The 21,275-nt window shown below is 34.8% G+C and overlaps 1 protein-coding gene and 1 long non-coding RNA gene across 3 annotated transcripts; one reads left to right on the top strand and one right to left on the bottom strand.

The window, feature by feature from the left end:
• The first annotated feature begins 933 nt into the window (after nucleotides 1-933).
• LOC126971647 (lipase member I-like) lies at nucleotides 934-20,424 on the top strand. 2 transcript variants are annotated; one of them, XM_050818016.1, is made up of 7 exons: nucleotides 945-1,035; nucleotides 1,132-1,177; nucleotides 3,636-3,903; nucleotides 6,883-7,031; nucleotides 7,806-8,032; nucleotides 14,546-14,702; nucleotides 17,821-20,424. In XM_050818016.1, the coding sequence occupies exons 1-7, from the start codon at nucleotides 996-998 to the stop codon at nucleotides 17,960-17,962; spliced, it is 1,029 nt and encodes a 342-aa protein (XP_050673973.1). In that variant the 5' UTR covers nucleotides 945-995; the 3' UTR covers nucleotides 17,963-20,424. The 2 variants fall into 2 exon arrangements, with proteins under 2 accessions (XP_050673974.1, XP_050673973.1); XM_050818017.1 differs by lacking the exon at nucleotides 14,546-14,702 and having other exon boundaries at nucleotides 934-1,035.
• LOC126971726 (uncharacterized) lies at nucleotides 12,063-14,233 on the bottom strand. Its single transcript, XR_007730979.1, has 3 exons — nucleotides 14,059-14,233; nucleotides 12,772-12,905; nucleotides 12,063-12,142 (listed from the first exon to the last, which is right to left on the bottom strand). It is a non-coding gene; the product is annotated as an uncharacterized LOC126971726 (long non-coding RNA).
• Nucleotides 20,425-21,275: the final 851 nt, after the last annotated feature.

Below are 21,275 nucleotides of genomic sequence, written 5' to 3'. Positions count from 1 at the left end.
ATACAGCAAGTAATCTAGTCAATTTACAGTTTAAACTTTATAAGGATTTTATAATATTACTTATATACTTATACATTATGAATACGTCGTATATACATATCTAAGGCCTTACAAACAAAGTTGGTATAAAGTTATATCCGAAAATAAACCAATAATATGCAAAATGTTGACAACACTGTCAATAAAATGATATTTCTGAAGTTTTCCGAACGTCAAACAGCCTTGCAAATAAACGCGGGAAACGTTATACGTCCGAATAAACTAATCGAAAGCAAAATATCTATTTGTAAACATTTTGCATTTTCTTGGTTTCTTACTTTATATCAAGTTTATTCGTAAGGACATATACTCTAATTTCTTTGGCGTTACAAATCAAATCAAATTAAAATCACTTTATTCATGTAGGTCACGGAAATGACACTAATGAATGTCAAAAAAAAAAGATTGAATCTATTGCTACTTCGTCAAGGGTTGAGCTAATGAGAAGAAGTAGCAAGAAACTCATTGCCACTCTTTTATATCACGATTTACATTTTTATCGTTTTACAAATCATTTCAATGACAATATAATATGTAAAGTAATTCAACAAACATATTCAAACGTTAAATAGTCAACATAATAACTTTTAAGAATCTAAAGCCGAGCCCATGGCAACAGGATCATAATGCCGCCCCAGGCAGCGCCTGTTCACGAGCATGACGCATGAGCCAGCCATCGTCTCCCTCAATCATATTTAAGAGAACGACCCGTCTCATGTCGCCGCCACAAGCTGTGACATTTAAGCGAACAAAATAAATGTATACAATAACGCGAGTTCATTGCACAAAGAAATTTTACACATCAAAAGTAACTTTTTTAAGTTATGCATCTTATAATACATCTCACGTCGTTGTTCTCAATGTAACGCCGTAGTCACAAGCAAGCCTCACTATCGAAATAAAATTCTGATTGTATTATCATTTCAGTCCGCGCTGTTACCTCACTGCATCAAGCAATGTCACGGAATGGCTTATACAAAATCATATATTTTTTCGGTCAGTTTGTCCAAAATACTTTCAGATTGCATACCATTGTACAAGAAATATTTTATTTTATTCAACAATTATAGTGTCTTTTAAAAACTTTTTCAGGAATTATACAAATAAGTGAACTTGCCTGGTTACGATGCTATAAGGGGTAAGTCTTCTTAATTAAATCAGCTAACATAAATAATTATTGAAAATCATTTTTTTCCGTAACCAAAAAAAATCTTTTTGTTGTATCTGGGGTCGTCAATCTTTTTTTTATTGTTTTGTTATTTATTTCTGAAAATAATGTTAAATAATACTATATTAAATAAAAATCTTGCCCATGACATAGCTCTACTGTACACTATGTAATACGACGTATAAAATTTCCAGGTAAAGCATATCACCACTGGGAAATATAAATATTTTGGAATAAAAATTTTACGATACAAATACACAAAAATACATCATTATAAAAGCTAATTTTAAACTTATTTATATACATAATATAACAGTAAACAGAAAATATCATTTTACATTTAAAAATCCAAATCCACATTTATTTTATAATAATCTTGCACTTTCATCTTTAATTTGTCAAAATTAAATATTAATCATTTCATAACAAAAATAAAACTCTGGCAGATTAAAAAAAAATCGCAATTTATATCTTCTTTGCCTGCAATCTACTTCAAAGAATCACGAGGAACTATCGGAGAAACTCTTTTTCCTTCTTCAAAAGTAGGAGACTTTTTTGTATGCCCCTTACTATATAATATAACTAGCTGACATGACAGACGTTCTTCTGTACATAATAAATAAAATACTTTTCTTTATGAATTGGTCAATAACATTTCATAACATCCAGAATTATTTCGTAAAATATTATGCTCAACGAAATTGTTTCACAGCAGAACTGTCAAACACTGCGTCAATAAATTCTCTCATAGAAAATATGTCCATACAAAACAAATATTGGAAATGAAAATAATTATGGGTCCCAAATCGAATATAAAACAATCCATTGTCTCAAGTTGGACTAAACTGCACTCCATGAAGTATACCCCATTAAAATTCGTTCATTAGCTAGGAGTTCATTGGAAACACATTAGGACACTGGATTTCTTTATACATATATAATGAAAATGGTATTTGTTTGAGGCTCAATCACGCCTAAACCACTGATCGTATCGACATATAACTACCACCATTCGATGCGAAATTTATCCTAGATGGTATATGGTTACTTATTTTTCGAATTCCAACGTTCCTTCATTAATTTATTTCCTTTTAAAATTCACCCAGCGAAGCGGGCGGGAACCTTCTATATATATATAAACATAACTGCACTTCAGAGTTGTAGACTGAACCTTTTCACCACAGATTTAATATTATAAAGGCATTGACATAACAATGAAGTAACGTTGTTTTACGATTTATCTTTACGGAATGTGTGTGTGTGTAATCCAGTTACCAAATATCAGTTAGGAAACAACATATATCTCGAAATCCACATTTTATTGCATAAAGTTAATTCATTTCGGCTGCGGCTTAATAGATATATCATACTAAAACCACGAGCAGTTAGTGTTGAAAGTGTTTAATATGGAATGTATTTAACTTAAATTAATATTCAATAGATCTATTACGTTTGTGAGATATAATATGTTTAATGTCTTCAATTATGAAAATATTGATAGAACTTAAAAAAAAAGTCAATGGCGCAATAGGAAGAACCATGAATTCTTACCATGATACCCTCGCTTCGATCCTCGCCAGCCACGTACCAATAGGCTTTCGGATTTCGATTTTTTATATGGAAAAGGGGAACTATCGAGCTTACTGATCCTATATTAAGTGATCACCGCCGCCCACATTAAAAGGAACACAGGAGCGTTACCGGCCTTTTATGTTGAATCTATTGTTACTATAACCGACTTTGTCGTTGTGTTGTGTAGTCAGCCACGTGTAGAAATATCTCGTATTATGAACTTTAAACCATTGGGAGGCTCCTTTGCACAGGAAGCTGGCTTGATTATGGGTACCACAACGCCGCATATTTCTACAGTGAAGCAGTAATGTGTTAACATTATTTTGTTTCGGTCAGAAGGGCGCCGTAGCTGGTGAAATTACTGGGCAAATGAGACTTAACATCTTATGTCTAAAGGTGACGAGCGCAATTGTAGTGCAGCTCAGATTTTTTGGGTTTTTCAATAATCGAGCGGCAATGCATTGTAATGGACAGGGCGTATCAATTACCATCAGCTGAATGTCCTGCTGGTCTCGTCCCTTATTTTCATTAAAAAAAAAGCTAACCATTAACTAACGCACATATTGACAAATCAAAATTAGTCACGTAATATCAATATGTAGTGTAGTCTATACGCTTGTATATTCTAAGTATATAAATGTTATCGAGTAAAGGCTATTTATGAGCCTCCACAAGTAATATAGCGAAATATATCCTACACTACATTGTCCATAAAACTTAGCAAAAATAACTACAACCTTGCATTTCTTTCGCAATATAGATACGTAGAATTTTGGATCACGAACGAATCCATATTTTGTAATTTTCAAGGTGACCCTAAAATTATAACTTTAAACCAATGATATCAACTTTCTAGCTCGATTGACAACTACGTCGTCGCCAAGTTAGAAGAGCCAATCCCTTTATCAAACTCGAGTTGCTTCAATCGCGACCTACCTACAGTTGTCTACACGTTTGGGTACAGAGGAAGAACGGATGGACCGGCTACCACGGCCGTTCTCAACGCTTACATAGCCACAAATAAACGGAACGTTCTTTTATTGGATTGGGAGAATGAAGCTCGGAGTGGAGTCTTGGGCATACCGCTGGGATACGTCATGTACGCTTTGCCGAACAGTAAACGGGTAATATTTAAATATCATTTTAGATAGTATCATTTATCACGCGGGGAGTGTTCTGAAGAGCTGTTTAACCTGATTCCTGCCGCCGAATTCCACCTTCGCACGACACGCCACAAATTAGGATATCATCCCCACCATCTGGATGTGTGGCGGTCCTCCACAGTGCGGTTTTCAAGGAGCTTCCTTGTGTGGTGTTTCCGAGACGATACGACATGGGTTGGGTACCTTCAAAAAAAGAGCGTACACCTTCCTTAAAGGCCGGCAACGCTCTTGTGATTCCTCTGGTGTTGTAAGAGAATGTGGGCGGCGGTGATCACTTAACACCAGGTGACCCGTACGCTATTTTGTCCTCCTATTCCATTAAAAAAAAAAGATAGATATACAGATACATTAGATTCTCGAAGAAGATAAAATACATCATCATATCTGCCGGAAGACGCGCACTGCTCCCATAGATCTCCATCGATCTCCTGCGCTGGGTAGCACACAAGGTAAGATCACCGGAATAGGTTGGATGAACCCTCATCTTGATCAGATCATCCGTCATCGGTCCATCTTGTGGGGGGCCAACGGTAGCGTAAACCGGGATTCTTAGCCCTCCCTGGCCCGTCGCTTATATGGCTGCTACCGTGGCCACGACTAGGGGCCGAGGCCTTACAGTGTCTCTGATTTTTCGTTTAGGGGGTTGGAGGTTGCTATAATCGCCAAGCTTGGCAGGCGGGTTGGCGATCGCAGTAGATTGATGCTTTTTCGGAAGGATGCTGCTGCCTATCCTCTGTTATTTGTAGGTATCCGTTAGTCACCTTTTTCGACAACCACGGGAGGAGATCGGGTGGTGCTATTCGGTTTAAAGAACTTTATTAAGACAGTCGTCACTTACATGAGAACATAAAATCAGTGAATGAGAGGCGAATTTGCCCATTGGTGCTTTCTGGTTTTAAGGCGGTGGTCGTAGTTACAAGATATGGTTTATTGTTCTTATATTAATATGATGTTTTATTGAGTGGTTTGTATATGATAAAGCAGCCTTTTTTTAAAGATGTTGAGCGAAGTCGCTTCTCTAACAGTTTTCGGAAGCTTATTGTATAGCTATATATAGTATATTATTTTCACCATAGTTGGTTCTAATACTAGGTAATACATATTAGTTGATATTGTTCTCTGTTGTGAATGTTTTATTTGAGAGAATGAGTCTATGAGTTATCCTATATATAAGTATGCATGTATAGTAGTTGTAAAGTTGAGTAATGTTCAATAGTTTCGTTTCTTTGTAAATACTTTCTGACGGGGTTTGGTATTGTATTTATATTATTTTTTGTTTGGTTTGGTTTTGCTATTCTGGTGCGATACCACACGCACTACACAATACAAAATATAGCAGTACATTTATTCACTAAAGGGAGAAATTTCGTGTTCAATTCTTACGTGGGTGCAATTTGTATTCGACTTTGTCTCAAGCCGCAATACACTGGAATACTTAGAAGGCTAAGATCTATAGAGCGAACTCAGACTTTACTTTGCTGAACGTGAACTTGACTTTTGCATCAGGCTGTCTTAGCAAGCTATCATCTGTTTAGCCTATGAACAGTTTAAAGTACATCGGTAATTAAAGTGACTTGGTACCTGCTAAATTACTCATATATAATATGTCTATCATTGCTTAGCGTGTCGTGTAGGAGACTCGTTAAATATTTAAAGCTTAGTTACCTATCTCTCACGACCACAATAATAGCATACTCAGATAAAATAAAATATAGTAAAATTCTCAAGAAAAACTCAACACAGAACCAACGAATTATCTCAAAATTGGGATTTGCCCAATTTTATGTTCAGTGTATTAAAAATATATCGAGTGTGATTGTCATTTTTCAATTTACAAAAGAAGAATTTATAAAAGAATTCTGAGCGGCATTGCATTGTAATTTATACATATTATGCCCATCAGCTGACCGTCCTGCTCGTCTCGACCAATATTTTCATAAAAAAAAAATTGTTGATTGCATTCAGAACATAACTTTTAAAATAATCTAAACATCAGTATTACAGAATGGAACCTTTGTATACAACCTAGGTACCAACTATGGCTTTCGTGAGCATAAAAAAACTAGGAAACGTAACCGTAATCTAATACTACAACTAAGACTACCGTGATTTAAAACTATTTAAGGCTGGGTCTACATATTAACAAACAACTGAAAAATTTGATATTATTTAACCTGATTCACATATTCGATGCACCTTACAAACTAATTTGTTATGTATATTATTACAGCCATTCTTAAATACTCTATTTGATTGAAAAGAGTGGCCCTTGAGTTTTTTGTATGTTTTTCTCACGAGCTCTACTTTTTCCGAACATAATGGAAATCAGTCATTTTAAAGAAATGTATAGAGTGACAATCCAAAAGCGCTTAGTTGAAGCCTTATTGAATAAAGTTTACTGGACATTGAAAAAGAAAGATATGGAATGAAAGAGTGAAAGAGAATGGGACCCTTACTGAGCTTTTGTTTACTGTTGTTCGTTGTATGTAGAGCAGGCCTAACTTAATAATGCTTAAGGCGCGGTCATACCTCAATATCCACAAAAATTGGTTTCTTAGAGAGTCGATTATAACATAACACAATGAAAGTATTCCGACGCAAAAAATACAGTGCACAAAGAAGGACTTAAAGAAAATTTTGAACCGAATAGAATATTTATATAGAATTTGAAATATCCAATAAGAAATTTGGAAGTTGCTTCCTGTGGACATTCTTTTTTTTTATAATTTAATAGAATTAGTACTTCTCTAAAACGTAAACCAAAACAATTATTCAATTTAATATGTAAATTTTGAATAAACAAAAGAAAGTCAGTAAAATAAATTCCCATTTGCAGTTTAGCCACATGATCAACACAAATATTATAGGATTGGTTGTAGCGTTTACAATCCTAGTCAGTCCGCTCCTTAAGCTTATAACATAGAATATAAATGATTTCAGGTTGGTCAGCAATTGGGAAGTGCCCTATTAAATATGCACAAAGCAGGCTTCTCTTTGAGACAGTTCCATCTGATCGGACATTCGCTTGGAGCACACCTATTAGGGTACACGGGAAGATGGATTCGAGAGCATGGACAAGTTATACCAAGGTATGTTCAGAAGACCAAACACTAGTGGTTACTATAGACCAACTCGTTGACATCGTACAGTAGGAATTTGTTTTCATAAGTTAACCTACCCCAAAAGTATTTTTTGTATGAAAATAAGGAATGAGACGAGCAGGACGTTCAGCTGATGGTAATTGATACGCCCTGTCCATTACAATGCAGTGCCGCTCTAAGATCCTTGAAAAACCCCAAAAATTCTGAGCGGCACTACAACTGCGATCGTCACCTTTAACATAAGATGTTAACTCTCATTTGCCCAGTAATTGCACTAGCTACGGCGCCCTTCAGACCGAAACAAAGTAATGCTTACACATTACCGCTCCACGGCAGAAATATGCGCCATTGTGGTACCCATAATCTAGCCGGCATCCTGTGTAAAGGAGCCTCCTACTGGTATTTTCATTTATTATTACATACTTCTTATTATATTTAACTGTCGAAGCACTTATGGCTGTAATCGCGCCGGCCGCCTTCTTGAAGGTAGCTAATGAAAATTGGGTTTTACCCAACACTGACTGATTTAAAGTCTTCTTCGACTTACAATAAAATAGTCAATCTTCAAACACTTATCTTAAGACGTGTTAATTACAATAATTTAGATAAATACTGTCGTTTCAATGACCAGTAAATAGAGTAGGTAACGTTGGGTTGGGTTGTGTGAGTAGGTAGGTATAGTTGAAGGTTAACAAAACCAATGACAACGTGGCATTAAGTTTAATTAATTTATATTTTATTCGAGAATTATCAAATTCACAGAATAACAGGATTAGATCCAGCAAGATCGATGTTCGAAGGATTCTTCGCTATTCAGACGGGACTCGACAAAACTTGTGCGAAGTTCGTAGATATTATTCATTCAAATCCCGGGAACTACGGAACGACGCAGTCTACAGGAACGGTGGATATTTGGCCAAATTACTCGCCATCAGACGGCATGCAACCAGGATGCCCAGGTGGAAAGCATGAAATGTTTAGTATGGAGGGTATGTTCGAAGTTATCTCATGCAATTTATAAATGATTTTAACTATTTATAGCACATTGAGCCATTTTGGGATGGGAATAAAACCAGCCAGCGAAACTCTCAAATAAACAAGCGATTCACTCGATTGTATGAAACGTCGGTCATCTGTCAATGACTGCATCATTGACAGATAACGACTATCTAATATATAAAATTCTCGTGTCACGGTGTGCGGGACCGAAGTCCTCCGAAACGGCTTGACCGATTCTCATGAAATTTTGAGTGCACATTGGGTAGGTCTGAGAATCGGACAACATCTATTTTTCATCCCCCTAAATGTTAAGGGTGGTCCACACGATTTTGTTTTTTTTACATTTTTTTTAAATTTGTTTGATTATGAGTCAGCATTAATAAAATACATACAATTTCAAATTTTCACCCATCTACGATCAAAACTTACTTTTGTATCGCGATTTTAATATTATTCTAATCCATCCACAGACACGCAATAGAGTTGCAATATGGCAATCCAATATAATGATTATTATAGTACCATAAATTTTATGTACGATATATTTGGTAGGTCTGAGAATCGGTCGTCAAATATTAATTATTGAATTATTGAATTATTTTATTACTTTATATGACAATACAACGTTTGCTGGGCCAGCTAGTAATCTTCTAAAAAACGGAGATAGCCGAAATCTACTACGTTTTAAGTAAGTGGTCGCTTTTCAAACTTAGCCGGATAATACTTCGTCGCCATATTGTAATTACTATTTCTATGTCAAATCTCTCTGCACGCATACTAAACTAAATTTCAATTTTTACTTAGGCAATCCCGCCTCTAGTATAAAGTATTTACATCCTCTTTGGATTTTAACTGTTTATGGCACGTTGGGCCTTTTTGGGATGGGATTTGACATTTGACAGCATTCTGAAAATTTATTAAATTTTTTCGCCTTTTATTTTAGTTACTTTAGTAAGCTTTTGTTTAAGTTTTTAAATATGATGAAAATAACGAGAGTATAAATTTTAAATATTGATAGTTGAAATTGTGGAATAATTTAATTATAATAAATTAAATAATAATTAGAAAAACAATTATTTTAAAATTTATATATTTTTATGTCATTATTGTTTGTAAGTTAGTTACAAATAGATAAAAATCTTTTTCATGCAAAATAGCGCAATCAATGAAAATTTTATTGCTATATTAAAACACAAGTGCTAACCCGATAAACATTGTTTTGCCATATAAATGAAGTAAATGCGCACTCATTGATAATTAATGACAATAATGATAAATAATAATATATGATATAGAATTGTAATGATTGTAATGAAATATCATTGACCGAATAATTTGTTTTGCGAAGTAATCGCCAACAAACATAATATCTTAGATAATTTACACGTCTAGATAGAGTCTCTTGCTGTTAGACAACCGACAAAAGCAGGCCAGGATTATTAGTTTAGTGTGCGTGACAAGCTACGTGACACACTCGCGATTTGTTTGACACTTTGTGTTAGTTTGCGTGAATTGCTCAAAATAGAGGTTAGTTCTGAAGTCTATTTTTTCGCCGTTATCACAACTGTCTATGCATCTATTGATCTAAGCATAATACAATTAAATATTTTTCGAAACATGCTGCTTCTTATGGTATAAGCATTATTGCTATCCGTTCGCAGATTTTCGCAGTATTACTGCACAAGTTAGGATATCATCCCCACCATCTGGATGTGTGGTGGTCCTCCACAGTGCGGTTTTCAAGGAGCTTTCTTACTACAAAGCTGTGGAATGAACTTCCTTGTGCGGTGTTTCCGGGACGATACGACATGGGTACCTTCAAAAAAAAGCGCGTACACCTTCCTTAAAGGCCAGCAACGCTCCTGTGATTCCTCCGGTGTTGCAAGAGATTGTGGGCGACGGTGATCACTTAACAACAGGTGACTCGTATCCAATCTATTGATGGAAATTTGGCTTTGCCTTCCATTTGACAACTATACTGGCAATATATGTATTGGCAGTATCATTGTTACTGCATTCACAACCAAGTACGTATTCCGAAAGTGTTGAGAAACAAATAGGGATTACCTTTTATGGAGGAGTGTTCAAGTATTCAGTGCAAAGACAATTAGAGTTTTCCTAGTATTTATTGTTGAAATATCTGTCTTCTAAAGATTATTCTGAAATATATTAATTTCACCCCATTCATTAAATAAACATACTTTTAGCACTTGACGACCATTTACACACAGGGTCAGGGGGCCTACTCGCAAAATCGTCAACGATATATTCGGAACGATACGATAATACCCCGAATATATCTCACCTACCCTATTCTAACAAATGTTCGTATTCCATATCGTTTATCGTAACAACATCGTTAGTATATGGACTAATATTTTGATTTTTTTACTGCGCATGCGCAATGCGTAAACTATGTATAATCTGTGCTATGTGGCTGCTAAGTGTCAAAAGTCAAAACATAGCTTAGGCGCTTAGGACCATGCCAGACTCTGCACCACCAATTTGCATCATTTACACAAAATGTAAATATTCAAAAATAATGTAATGAATATAATATGACCATTTAAAATTAAATAAATAATACAAAACTTACGGATAATAAAATGGAAAAAATAGTAACTCAACCCTTCTCGTCGACTTCCTATTTCTCAGGCGGCCATTTGCATTACTTTCTTCGTATAAACGATCAGCAAAATGACTTAATTTACTTGGTAGTAAATAAATCCTGTTGAATAGTAAATCACATATAATTATTTTAATTTTATTTATTAAGTATGTATATTGTATGGTAAATATATCTATACAACTTGAAACGATGATAGCAACGACAGCCTAGAAGGTGTCGTTGAGATTATCGTAAAAGTGATGTTTGATTGTTTGTCGAATTCGAATATTCGTCACTGACATTTTCAACTAAGAGTAGGGTTAGGCCCGATAATATCGAAAAATGTTCGTTCAATCATCGTTTCGACATTGAATACGATGTAACTAAGAGTAGGATTCGACACGACTAATGCCACGATATATCGAATATCGATTTTAGGAGTAGGTCCCCTGATATATATTGTAGCGCGTGAGTCCCCCCTCACACGCGGGATCGTTGTGCAATAAAACATTCTTCTTATTTTAATACGTATATTCTTTTACTATCTTTTATATAATTATATATTATGTAATCATAACTTTATTTAATATAAAACATAAGCCGAAGGCCGACCGTTCGTACTTTACTCCATTCTCTGAACAATGAGTTCTTATATGCGGATAAGAACTTCTTGTTACATCATATATATACAATGATGTTCTATACATAAAGACAATGCACCTCATACAAAATCAAAGTCGAATATGGCACATGCCACAAATGACACCATAATCACCTTCGACTGCTATGTCTGTACATTTCTGCGTTTACTCCAGTTGTTTAAAATATCATTGGTCAATAGGCAGCAATGTAAACACTATTTCAGTTTCAGCTGCGTATATTGAATTTAGAACCTGATTTGGACAGTGATATCAGTGGAGTAGGAGTTAGGTATTTTTTTAAACCCAGACGAAAAAGGGGTAGCTATAAGTTTTACGTTCGTCAGTGTCCCTTTTTTCCGATCAAGATCTGTTCAGTCGGAGGTTTTTAAATAAAAAATCACACTTATATAATTATATAAAAAGGTGAAAGTTTGTATGTTTATTTATTGGCTTGTGTTTATATTTATTATTTTTATAAGTTCTAAAGGGATTTGGATTTTATAAGCTAAGGTGACCTTTAATGAGAGAAAATAGATATCAAATATAATATTTTTATTTACAAACAATTATTAGTTAATCTGATTATTTAAATGAATTAAATAAAATTTGTCTTTTAGACTTGGATTTTCTTTTCCAGGCTTTTCCAGGGTATCTTTTTAGTATATGTAGTGTAAGCGGACATCAACATATATTTTTATGACAGCTTTTGTCAAATTTTTAATGTGGTCAAATTCAAAAAACTTAAATCATTTAGTGATTAAATATAAATATGCTAACTTATTTGGTTTGTACATTTCTCTCTTGCTACCATCTGGCGCCAATTCTCTTTCATTATCCCGTGTACGGGAAAGCTGAAAAATATGAGCTTTTAGATATTTGCGATGTAAATAAGTATCAATTATCACTAGGTAACGATACTTCCGTGATAACGTGTAAATAGCACCAGTATGTAATTGTTCACGTTCTTGTAAGCCGTTTACATTACACAAAAGACAATATTAATAATCATTAATGCTAATCATTATTCACTAGGCCTTTAAAAAAAATTCTAAAAATAAAATCAACCGACTACAAAAACACTATTCCAAAACAATAGATATAATATGTACTAAAAAGTATAAAAATACGCAATTATTTTTATCAGATCTGAATCAAATTGCAAAGAGACCACACAAAAAGCGGATTTAAATAATTTTTTAAGAAATTATAAAAAACGATTCACCCAGTCGAAAGTTCTGACGTAACTAACATAAAGAACAAACCGACGAATTAAGGCCCACCTCAGTTTTTGAAGTCGGTTAAAAAAAGGGACTCTATTGTTTTCATTTCTGACTGTGTCCTTTCATCTGTCCCATTTTGACAAGCGGGTCTTGTCTGGGGACTTGTCAATAATTGTACCATATTTAATGAAAAAATATTCGCTTTATTAAATTACTTACGGTCTTTGCATATCAATCTTATATAAATAAAATAACCTTACCAATGATAAGTCATTCCATCTTCTTTTGGAGTCGTTAATGTATTATTGTTGATTGACTCACAGTTGACACACGACTAAGGAGAAAAGTGTGCTTAGCTTGTCTTTAAGCACACTTTTGCCGTTCCATTATCAGACTGTGAATGATATGTCCATATGTATAGAACGTCATTGTATATATATAAGACTACTCCTAAAACCATGCACCATTTCAACTAAGAGGTCAGTACCAGCGTCAATTAAGAGGAACTCATTTCATGCATGGTAAAAGAAATGGCATACGACCCACTCGGCTTATCGGGGTCCTCAGAAAACAGCACGGCATATAGTTTTCTTCATCGCTGGATCTTTCCATAATCTTATAAACTTGAGTTCGAGGAAAAAGGAGTGCTAAAAGAACGACTTTCTCCTCTGTCTTATGAATCAAGAGGCTATTCTCCATGCGTACCAACTTGCCACCAAAAGCCACTGTCGTATGCGCCAGAACTTGCGTGTTACAAAAGGGTAACTTGAAAAGTACTAGCCGTTTTTTAAGACGTGAAAAAATTTCGCAATTTATCGCATAAGATTTCAATAGCACGGTTATATTTCTGTACATAGTTTCAAGCACCTCAACCAAATTCACCAACTTACAGTCAGATGTTGCCTTAGCTACTCGTTGGACCAAGACTATAATGTGCCATCGCTTACTCATAACACCGAATAGCTTAGTATGAAAATATATCCCTTCAGAAACATAACGGGAACTGAAGACTAAAGACTAGAATCATGACAAAACCCCGAAAAAGAAATAATCCTGATTATTTAAATTTAGAATTGATTTATAACTTATCGAGCAGCCGGTACTTTCAAGGGCAAGGTCTCACTCACAGCTGCGTGCCATACCATGACCGTAATCGTAACGGCACTAGTAAAAAATTGTCTTTTATAAAAATCGCTCAAGACTAAACAAAGCTTACTAGACCGTTACGTCACAGACGGACACTATACTATGCCACGGCCGAACCTTGGATGTATAATCGTTTTTCTTTATCAATCGCATTGCTATATGGCAAGCTGATCTGATAGTTTAATAGCTGTTTAACCAATAACCGATCTACGGAATCTTTTTTTTTTCAATTCATCTATGGGATGACGTATTGTTATTTATAGCTTGATTTTATATGAAAGTTGCAGTGGAATGACTATATGTCAGCCCACTACAACAGTTGACATAAAATCTGGACTCCTGATCTTAAATTAGAGATCGAATATCGCTGATATACGTAAGCCATTTGTGGGTACACTTACTTTTTCCACAAATCATCCTATCTCCCTGAGGGCAGGGAGATTTAAGACCTCTATTTGCCATGGTCTTGGTACATTTCCCGAGCGTTCTTCCACCTTCATCAACCTCTTCATACAGGCTTTCTTATTACTCTGTAAGTAAAAAGAGATCAGCTCAAGTTAATGCCGGTTTAAGCAAACGCGGGGCCCGTAGCAAATTCTTTTAAAGAGCCCTCTATCTATATTGAAATAGTCGATTATCGAGTGTCTGAAGTGGATTGTCTTACTAGGAAAAGTTGTAACGTTTCTCATTTTTGTGACATCAAATAAATTCAATATACACTTCTTCTTCTACCCTAGTAAGTTTTACTCATTACGCTCAGGCAAATGTGTGGGTTTAAATATGTGAGGCCCCCAATTCGCGTGGGCCTTGCTATGCAAATTCCGGTACTGGCCTCAAGTGCAGCAAGAAGAAAGCATGAATTTTTAAACCACTTTAAACATGTAACAGATCTCTGCAGCCACAACCGAGCCTGGATGTTACTTGTTGAATCTTTAAGAAACGGAACAGCATTTCCGACAGCAGCCGCCGAATCTTATGAGCAATGGCTTGCAGCAGACCATTACACCAATGTCAGCACATATTTGGGCGATTTGGTCAACACAAGGTATGTTTGCATTAAAATTCAAACAGCGTCATAAACGTTTGCGCTATTTCCATACAATTGTAAAGCTCAAAACGTGATATGATTTACAGCTCGGTACCGAGCCAACGGCCTTAAGGAATCGAGCTGAGCTAGGTTACCGCTCCTGTACAAAATCGCCACAGTTTTAATTCAGAATTAGAAGCATTTTAGACATAACAAAATTATGTAATGTTAACTAGTATATAGTAAAGTAGTAGTATAGGTAAACAGTTAACAATTTTTCATACATAATTTTTATCTAGATTGAATAATTAAGATGGCTTCAATTGTAAAAGTTAGGGGTACTTTGGTGATTTTCGCAATGTCTTTTAAAGACAGAAATGTAACGAAGAAATGAATTTTCTTCTCACACTCTGTGGATATATAATTACTTTTTGTAAAAATAAAAACTTTGTATAAACCGTCAAGAAATGGTTTCAATTATGCGCTATTTTGACGATTTCTTGGGATAACAGCCTTAATGTGAGGTGAATAAATTAACATGCACACATTCTGTACAGATAGATACGCAATTAAACAATCGTTTGTACTAGCGACTCTTACAATTTCTAAGGTTCAGACAAAGCTACTAGTCTATTGGTTCATAAGTCTATAGCCGTATCTCAAAATTGATTCCTTTAGAATTCTTTTTTATATCATTTCTAATATACTAGATACTTAATTTATTTATAGATGATGCCTGAACAGTGGCTGGGACTTTATTATAAAAGTGTATACCATTACCCTTAAAGCTATTATGTATCTTATGAAGCCTACTAGAATTAGTTACAAGCCCCCTCTATCCCCTATTTGTAGTGTTATAATAATGAAGATCAATATTAAAAGTCGAAATAATTCAAAGAAAATCATAAGCAACGCTGAAAGACTGCAAATTTGAACTAAGCAATACAACGATATATCCAGATTTAGAATTATATTCCTTGATCATTTAAGTTGGCAACGATGGAGTTATCCTTGCTAGATATTTACCATAAGTAAATAACGATATATTTCTTCCCTAAAATATGGCCGACGCTAGCGATGACTCATCCTTGCCTTGTGCTCTCACGAGCAACATGCCTTCCTATATTTTCTTTAAATACTTAAAAATGTTCGCATATAAGTACCTTTATTAATAGTGTGTGTAAATGGATGCATCCTGTCTCTCTCTCTCTCTTATATAGATGCTTTTGTATTTTAATGATTAGCTAGTGGGTCACCTGGTGTTAAGTGATCACCTTCGTCCACATTCTTTTGGAACACCGCCCGGCGTAATAAAAGGGGCGTTGCCGGCCTTTAGGGAAGGTGTAAGTGCTGTTTTTGAAGGTTTCGTGGCGTCCCGATAAACATCGCACAGCACAGAAGCTCATCTCACAGCTTTGTGGTATGTGGCAGAAAGTTTTTTTTGCTGTTGTTGCATCACTTTGCATAAATTGTATTAAAATTGAAAAAGCTGTAAATTTTTTTTTAAACTTCTTCCCATTAAGGATTAAAATATCGTTTTTTTTTTATTCCTGGTTGTAAGTGTTATGCCTATTACAATACAGTTCTACTCGTGATTATTGACTGAACCTAAAATTCTGACCATAATTACAATTACGCTCGTCACTTTGAGACATAAGATGGTAAGTCTCATTATCCCAGTAATTTCACTAACTACGCTACGGCGCTCTTCACACCGAAACACAATAATGCTTACACATTACTGGTTAATGGCAGAAAGGTGCCGCTGTGGAACACACCTAGCCTATTAAGTGGAAAAATGTATAAGTTACACATTCATGTATCACATTTTTGACCTACATGAATAAATAATTTTAATTTTACTTGAGGATTCTGGTATATTCATCAATCGATTGATTGATGTGATTTGGCGGCCCTATCACAACTTGCACGCTTAAGGGTGCGCCAGTCGGACATTCTTCCATACAAAGGTATGACGGTAACTACAGATTACTACCCTAATTATATGTGTTAGTACGTGATGAAAGTCATATGAAAGTAATATTTTTTTTTGTTTGCCTCATTATTATCTAGTCTTGTATGGAACTATAAATCAAATCAAATCAATCAAATCAAATCAAAATCAGTTTATGTAGTGTAGGTTACGAAAATGACACTTATGAATGTCAAAAAAAATAAAATATTTTTCTTATTGAATCTATCGAAGGTTATCGGCGTCTAAAATTCCATGTTTCAATAGTAATTTTAACGCCCGAGCTGTCCTTTATAATAATCTTTTAAATTGTATGCGTTATCGTCCATCTTAGACTGAGAAAGTGCGTTTGCCTGTGGCAGAAAAACAACGCTGTTTGATTACTGATACTTGAAAGCTTAGATAATAATTTATACGTCTATACCGAGCCTCTTGCTTTTAGACACGATGATAACAGCCCAGGTTTATAACTTTAGTGTGCGTACACACTCGCGATTTGTATGTCACTTTGTGTTAGTGTGCATTGCACAAAATAGAAGTAAACTGACAACCTCAACGCTTGTTTACGACGTTTTCACAGCTGTCAGTTTATCGCGTTACATTACGCATAAATGATCTAAGCATGAAAGGCATAAAAGGCATTTATTTTCTCAAAATTTATTCCTTTAGAATTATTTTTGATGTTATTTCTAATATACTAGATACTACTACCCCTTCGGAAACAAATGGCGCTCTGAGAGAGAAGAAGCGGCGCAAGAAACTCTCCCAGCATTCTTTTTTTGCGCTCTTTTCAATAAAATTATACAATATTGTACTGTCATGTCTATCGCTATAAAATAATCATAAATCATCATGGGTAGCCTACCTCAACTTGACAATGGCTCAGTTGTGGTGACCTTTCCACAAAACCACAGTAATATTATAAAGAACAAAATAGATCTAAGCTTAGAATAGTGTAGGTACCTACCGTTAGTTTTATATTTTGTTCTGTTAGCATAAAGTTATAACCACCATCCGATTCTATCACGTATTAGACGATCACCGATACGGAACATTATTGTTTTATGAAACAACTTTTGATATAATATATATGAAATGATAACACATAAAACGTTCCATCAAAATTCTTCTATTTTTTGGTAATAATGTATTGTTCCCTTCCAGAGCTCATGGAGATTTTTACTTATCAACAAACGCAGAATCGCCCTTCAGTAGAGGCCTAGAAGGTTTGAAGCCAGAATACCGAACGAGGGTAGAACGACAACCGGCAACCTCGGATATAACACAGTACTTGAAGCTAAGATAAATATTTTTATGTAGATAATCGCTACTGTAATCCAGTTAAACCATGTCCAATTTACGTGAAAAAAACATGTATGCAATTTACAGGTGGTAGAAGTGAAACCTTCAAAAATTTTGCCTTCGAGATGGTCAGCACTTGTATAATAATTGTAACATGTGCATTGTGCTTGAACCTCTAAACTGCATATGAAGTCCTGGTACATGTTGCTAGTATAACACATGATTTCAACCGCTATGTAAGACATTACTACCACCGCTACCATGTTTATGTTCTCCTGTGTCTATGTAGTAATAGATTGTGCGCACGACGCTACGTCTGAATATATTAAGGTGTATACCTCTAAATCTAATCTCTTCTTCGACTATGATCGCCTTGTACCAAAACTTTGTATAATGCTGAATACCTCATTTTCTCCCACGTTAAATCTTATGAATTTATATTTTCTGTCTCTTTTTACAGTCGCTTTTTTGTTTCATCGACTTTCAAATTACAACGATGCTAAATGATGAACTTTTCACTTCAAAAAGCCGAACGGTTGTTTGTTGACCAACTTCAAAAAGGAGGAAATAGTTTCTAGTTAAGTAACTTTCGCGCGTTGCAACAGATGGAATCTTGAGTGACGTCAGCAGTACTTAATTTGCAAACAGTAGATAGATACTTTTTATTAGTTTTTAAAAAAAAAAAGTATCTGCATATATCTGACGTCACTAAGATGGCGGCCTATCCCCGTCATAACGCGCGGGGACTATATGTCAGAAGTCTGTCATTTTTAAACGATTTGCGAAGTGAAACTCTGCCTCTATTGACAGGTTGAACGGAGAACTTTGTATTTTTAATTAGCATAAGGTACTATTTTACCTTATCTTTCTCAATTACCTTAATAGTTAATGAAGTAATTTTTTAATTTTATTTGACGTACCCACAGAAATATTTTACAATCAAGTATGTAACTATAATGTATGTTTATTGTTTAATGTGTAAGCTTAGATAATTTATACGTCTAGATAGAGCGTCTTGCTGTTAGGCAACGCATGATAGCAGGCAGGATTGCTTTAGTATGCATGTCAAGCTACGTCTTTGATCTTACACAATATGCGAAATGTTACTAATTTTGTTTTAGTGGGCCTGCGTTTCTTTAAATAGAGGTTAACAGTTCGTCGCTATTTTTTTCGATGTGCTCAAGGCTGTCACAGTATAGATATATAAATTAACTAAGTACGTGACGGTGACTAAAGAAAGCTAACGAACGCAAGAGAAAGACTGTGCGTGTACGGATCACCGGAAGTGAGTTAAAGAGAGCTACACTCGGAAGTTAACTCTGGAGGCTTTAGCTACGCTCATACGATCTCATAGCTACGATCTAAAATGACACCTATGACGTAACAAACATTTATTGTCTAAGTGGATAATCTTCCATTACAAAACCTCGAACTAATGTTTTCATACAAATTTCAACGTACCTAAGTAACAAATTCAAATAATTTTAATGATTAGGCACTGACCTGTTTAAATACCACTGGACAGGCTGTTCCATATGTTTGACAGCAAATTTTTTGTGCCCATTTGAAGCGCCACTCGCGAGCGTTCAGAGAACTAATGTTGACGTATAATAAAAATGTCTGCGAAGGAACGTACAATACTCTGAGGTATTTTTGCATTTTGAAATAATTTCACTCTTTTTCCGTGTTATTTATACTTCAGGAATCAACGTAATAAAGAGCACATTTTTTTTGTAAATAGTTTTCCTATCGATGTTTGTTTAGCTGACGCTGTCATTATTGGTTTTAGTACCGTAGACTCTCACTACATGGCCAACAGCACCAAAATGGCGAATATCAAACAGGCACAAAAGCACTTTGACATATTCAGTTATTTCAAAAGAGAAAAAGGCTTGCTTTACTTCGACATTTTGTGACAAACAACAACTAACAGGAGATTTATTTATTAGTTCGTTTTCTCGCGAAACTCCAACTGATAATTATTGACAGGCTATTAAATGGTATTTGCAAAACTAATATCAATCACTCGGAGCTCGCAGTTCCTTCAACCAACGTGAATGTGCGCTAGGTTCATAATATAACATATGAGGATGAAATGAAATGAGGTGATTCTAGAAATGGAATAAATGTTTGAGAAGTCATTACTTTCGTATCATCTCTATCCCATTTTTTGTCTGTGATGAAAGTAAGAAGTTACCAGCCTCCCTTCTCCTAAATGTTTTTAATCTTCTTCGCTGAAACATCTTCTCTATCTAAATAATACTTATTATAAAGAAATATTAAGAAAATAATTGTAATACCTTAAGATAATGTACAATTAGGTAGAATTTTATTTTAGTAGGTAATTAGAACTTTAGAAACGAATTATTATGAATATATTTAGACCAGACTTTTGCATTTTTATAATTATTATTACAATAATTGCTGTAATTGTAATTTAATTTTACAATTAAACGTTAAAATATCCGTGAGTTTTACTTTAAGTGCCCGCTTACTAACTAACATTTTTACTTTTCAGGTAATAATTTAGTGTTTATAAGTTAAATAATTCAATTATTTTGTATTATAATCTTCAATTTAATATATATTAAATGTGGCAAGGGGCCTTACATTTACAGGCCTTAGGTATCTATTAAAAAAACCAGCTGCGGATAAAAGACCGTAATTGGTTTCGTTCGGTAAGTTTGTCAGTTTCTGGTTTACGCTTAGAATATTAACTTAGAATATTAATTAATGGTAAGTATTGAGTTTTTAATTAATTGTTGTTTGGCCAGTATTTAATGAACGAACAAAATCCGAATAGGTACCTTCATTGGCAACACAGACAATCAATTTCACAATAATAATAGGGGTTAAAGTATGAATTGCTGTTTTATTGTAAAAGGTACTTCGAATTGACATAGTACCTTCATGGTTTGAGATTTTTAAGTGAGACCTTTTTTCACATGGTACCCATGTAATTCTTTCAGCAATGTGCAACATTCGTTATCGACTTTAAATTGTTTTTTTTTTATTCAGCTTAGACAAGAAAGATGGATACTTCGAAAATTCGAGTGATTTTTGAATAAGAGTTCTTAAGCGTAACTAACGCGGCAGAAACAGCTCGTAATATTAATGTTGCGTTTGGAGAGGGGACTGCTAATGAACGCACCGTGCGATTTTGGTTGGAACGCTTTCGTGACGGAAACTTGGATATGAACAACGAACCGGGCACACAGGTGAATAACAATAAATTAAAAAAAAGAGATAGTGGAAGCTAATCCGAGCCTAACTGCGCGGGAATTTGCGGCATGTTTTAACGTTACCTTACCAACAAT

Source organism: Leptidea sinapis, chromosome 24 (assembly GCF_905404315.1).
Source record: "Leptidea sinapis chromosome 24, ilLepSina1.1, whole genome shotgun sequence".
NCBI classification, from domain to species: domain Eukaryota; kingdom Metazoa; phylum Arthropoda; class Insecta; order Lepidoptera; family Pieridae; genus Leptidea; species Leptidea sinapis.
Note: the sequence above shows the minus strand (reverse complement) of the source record. Positions and strands in the feature narration are given on the sequence as shown.

What these genes read in the sequence shown, in the direction of transcription:
- LOC126971647 (XM_050818016.1), top strand. Translation starts at nt 996, where the DNA reads ATGTCACGGAATGGCTTATACAAAATCATATATTTTTTCG. An exon ending in CAAAATCATATATTTTTTCG is followed by an intron (nt 1,036 to 1,131) that starts GTCAGTTTGTCC and finishes AAACTTTTTCAG; the next exon opens with GAATTATACAAATAAGTGAA. An exon ending in CTTTGCCGAACAGTAAACGG is followed by an intron (nt 3,904 to 6,882) that starts GTAATATTTAAA and finishes AAATGATTTCAG; the next exon opens with GTTGGTCAGCAATTGGGAAG.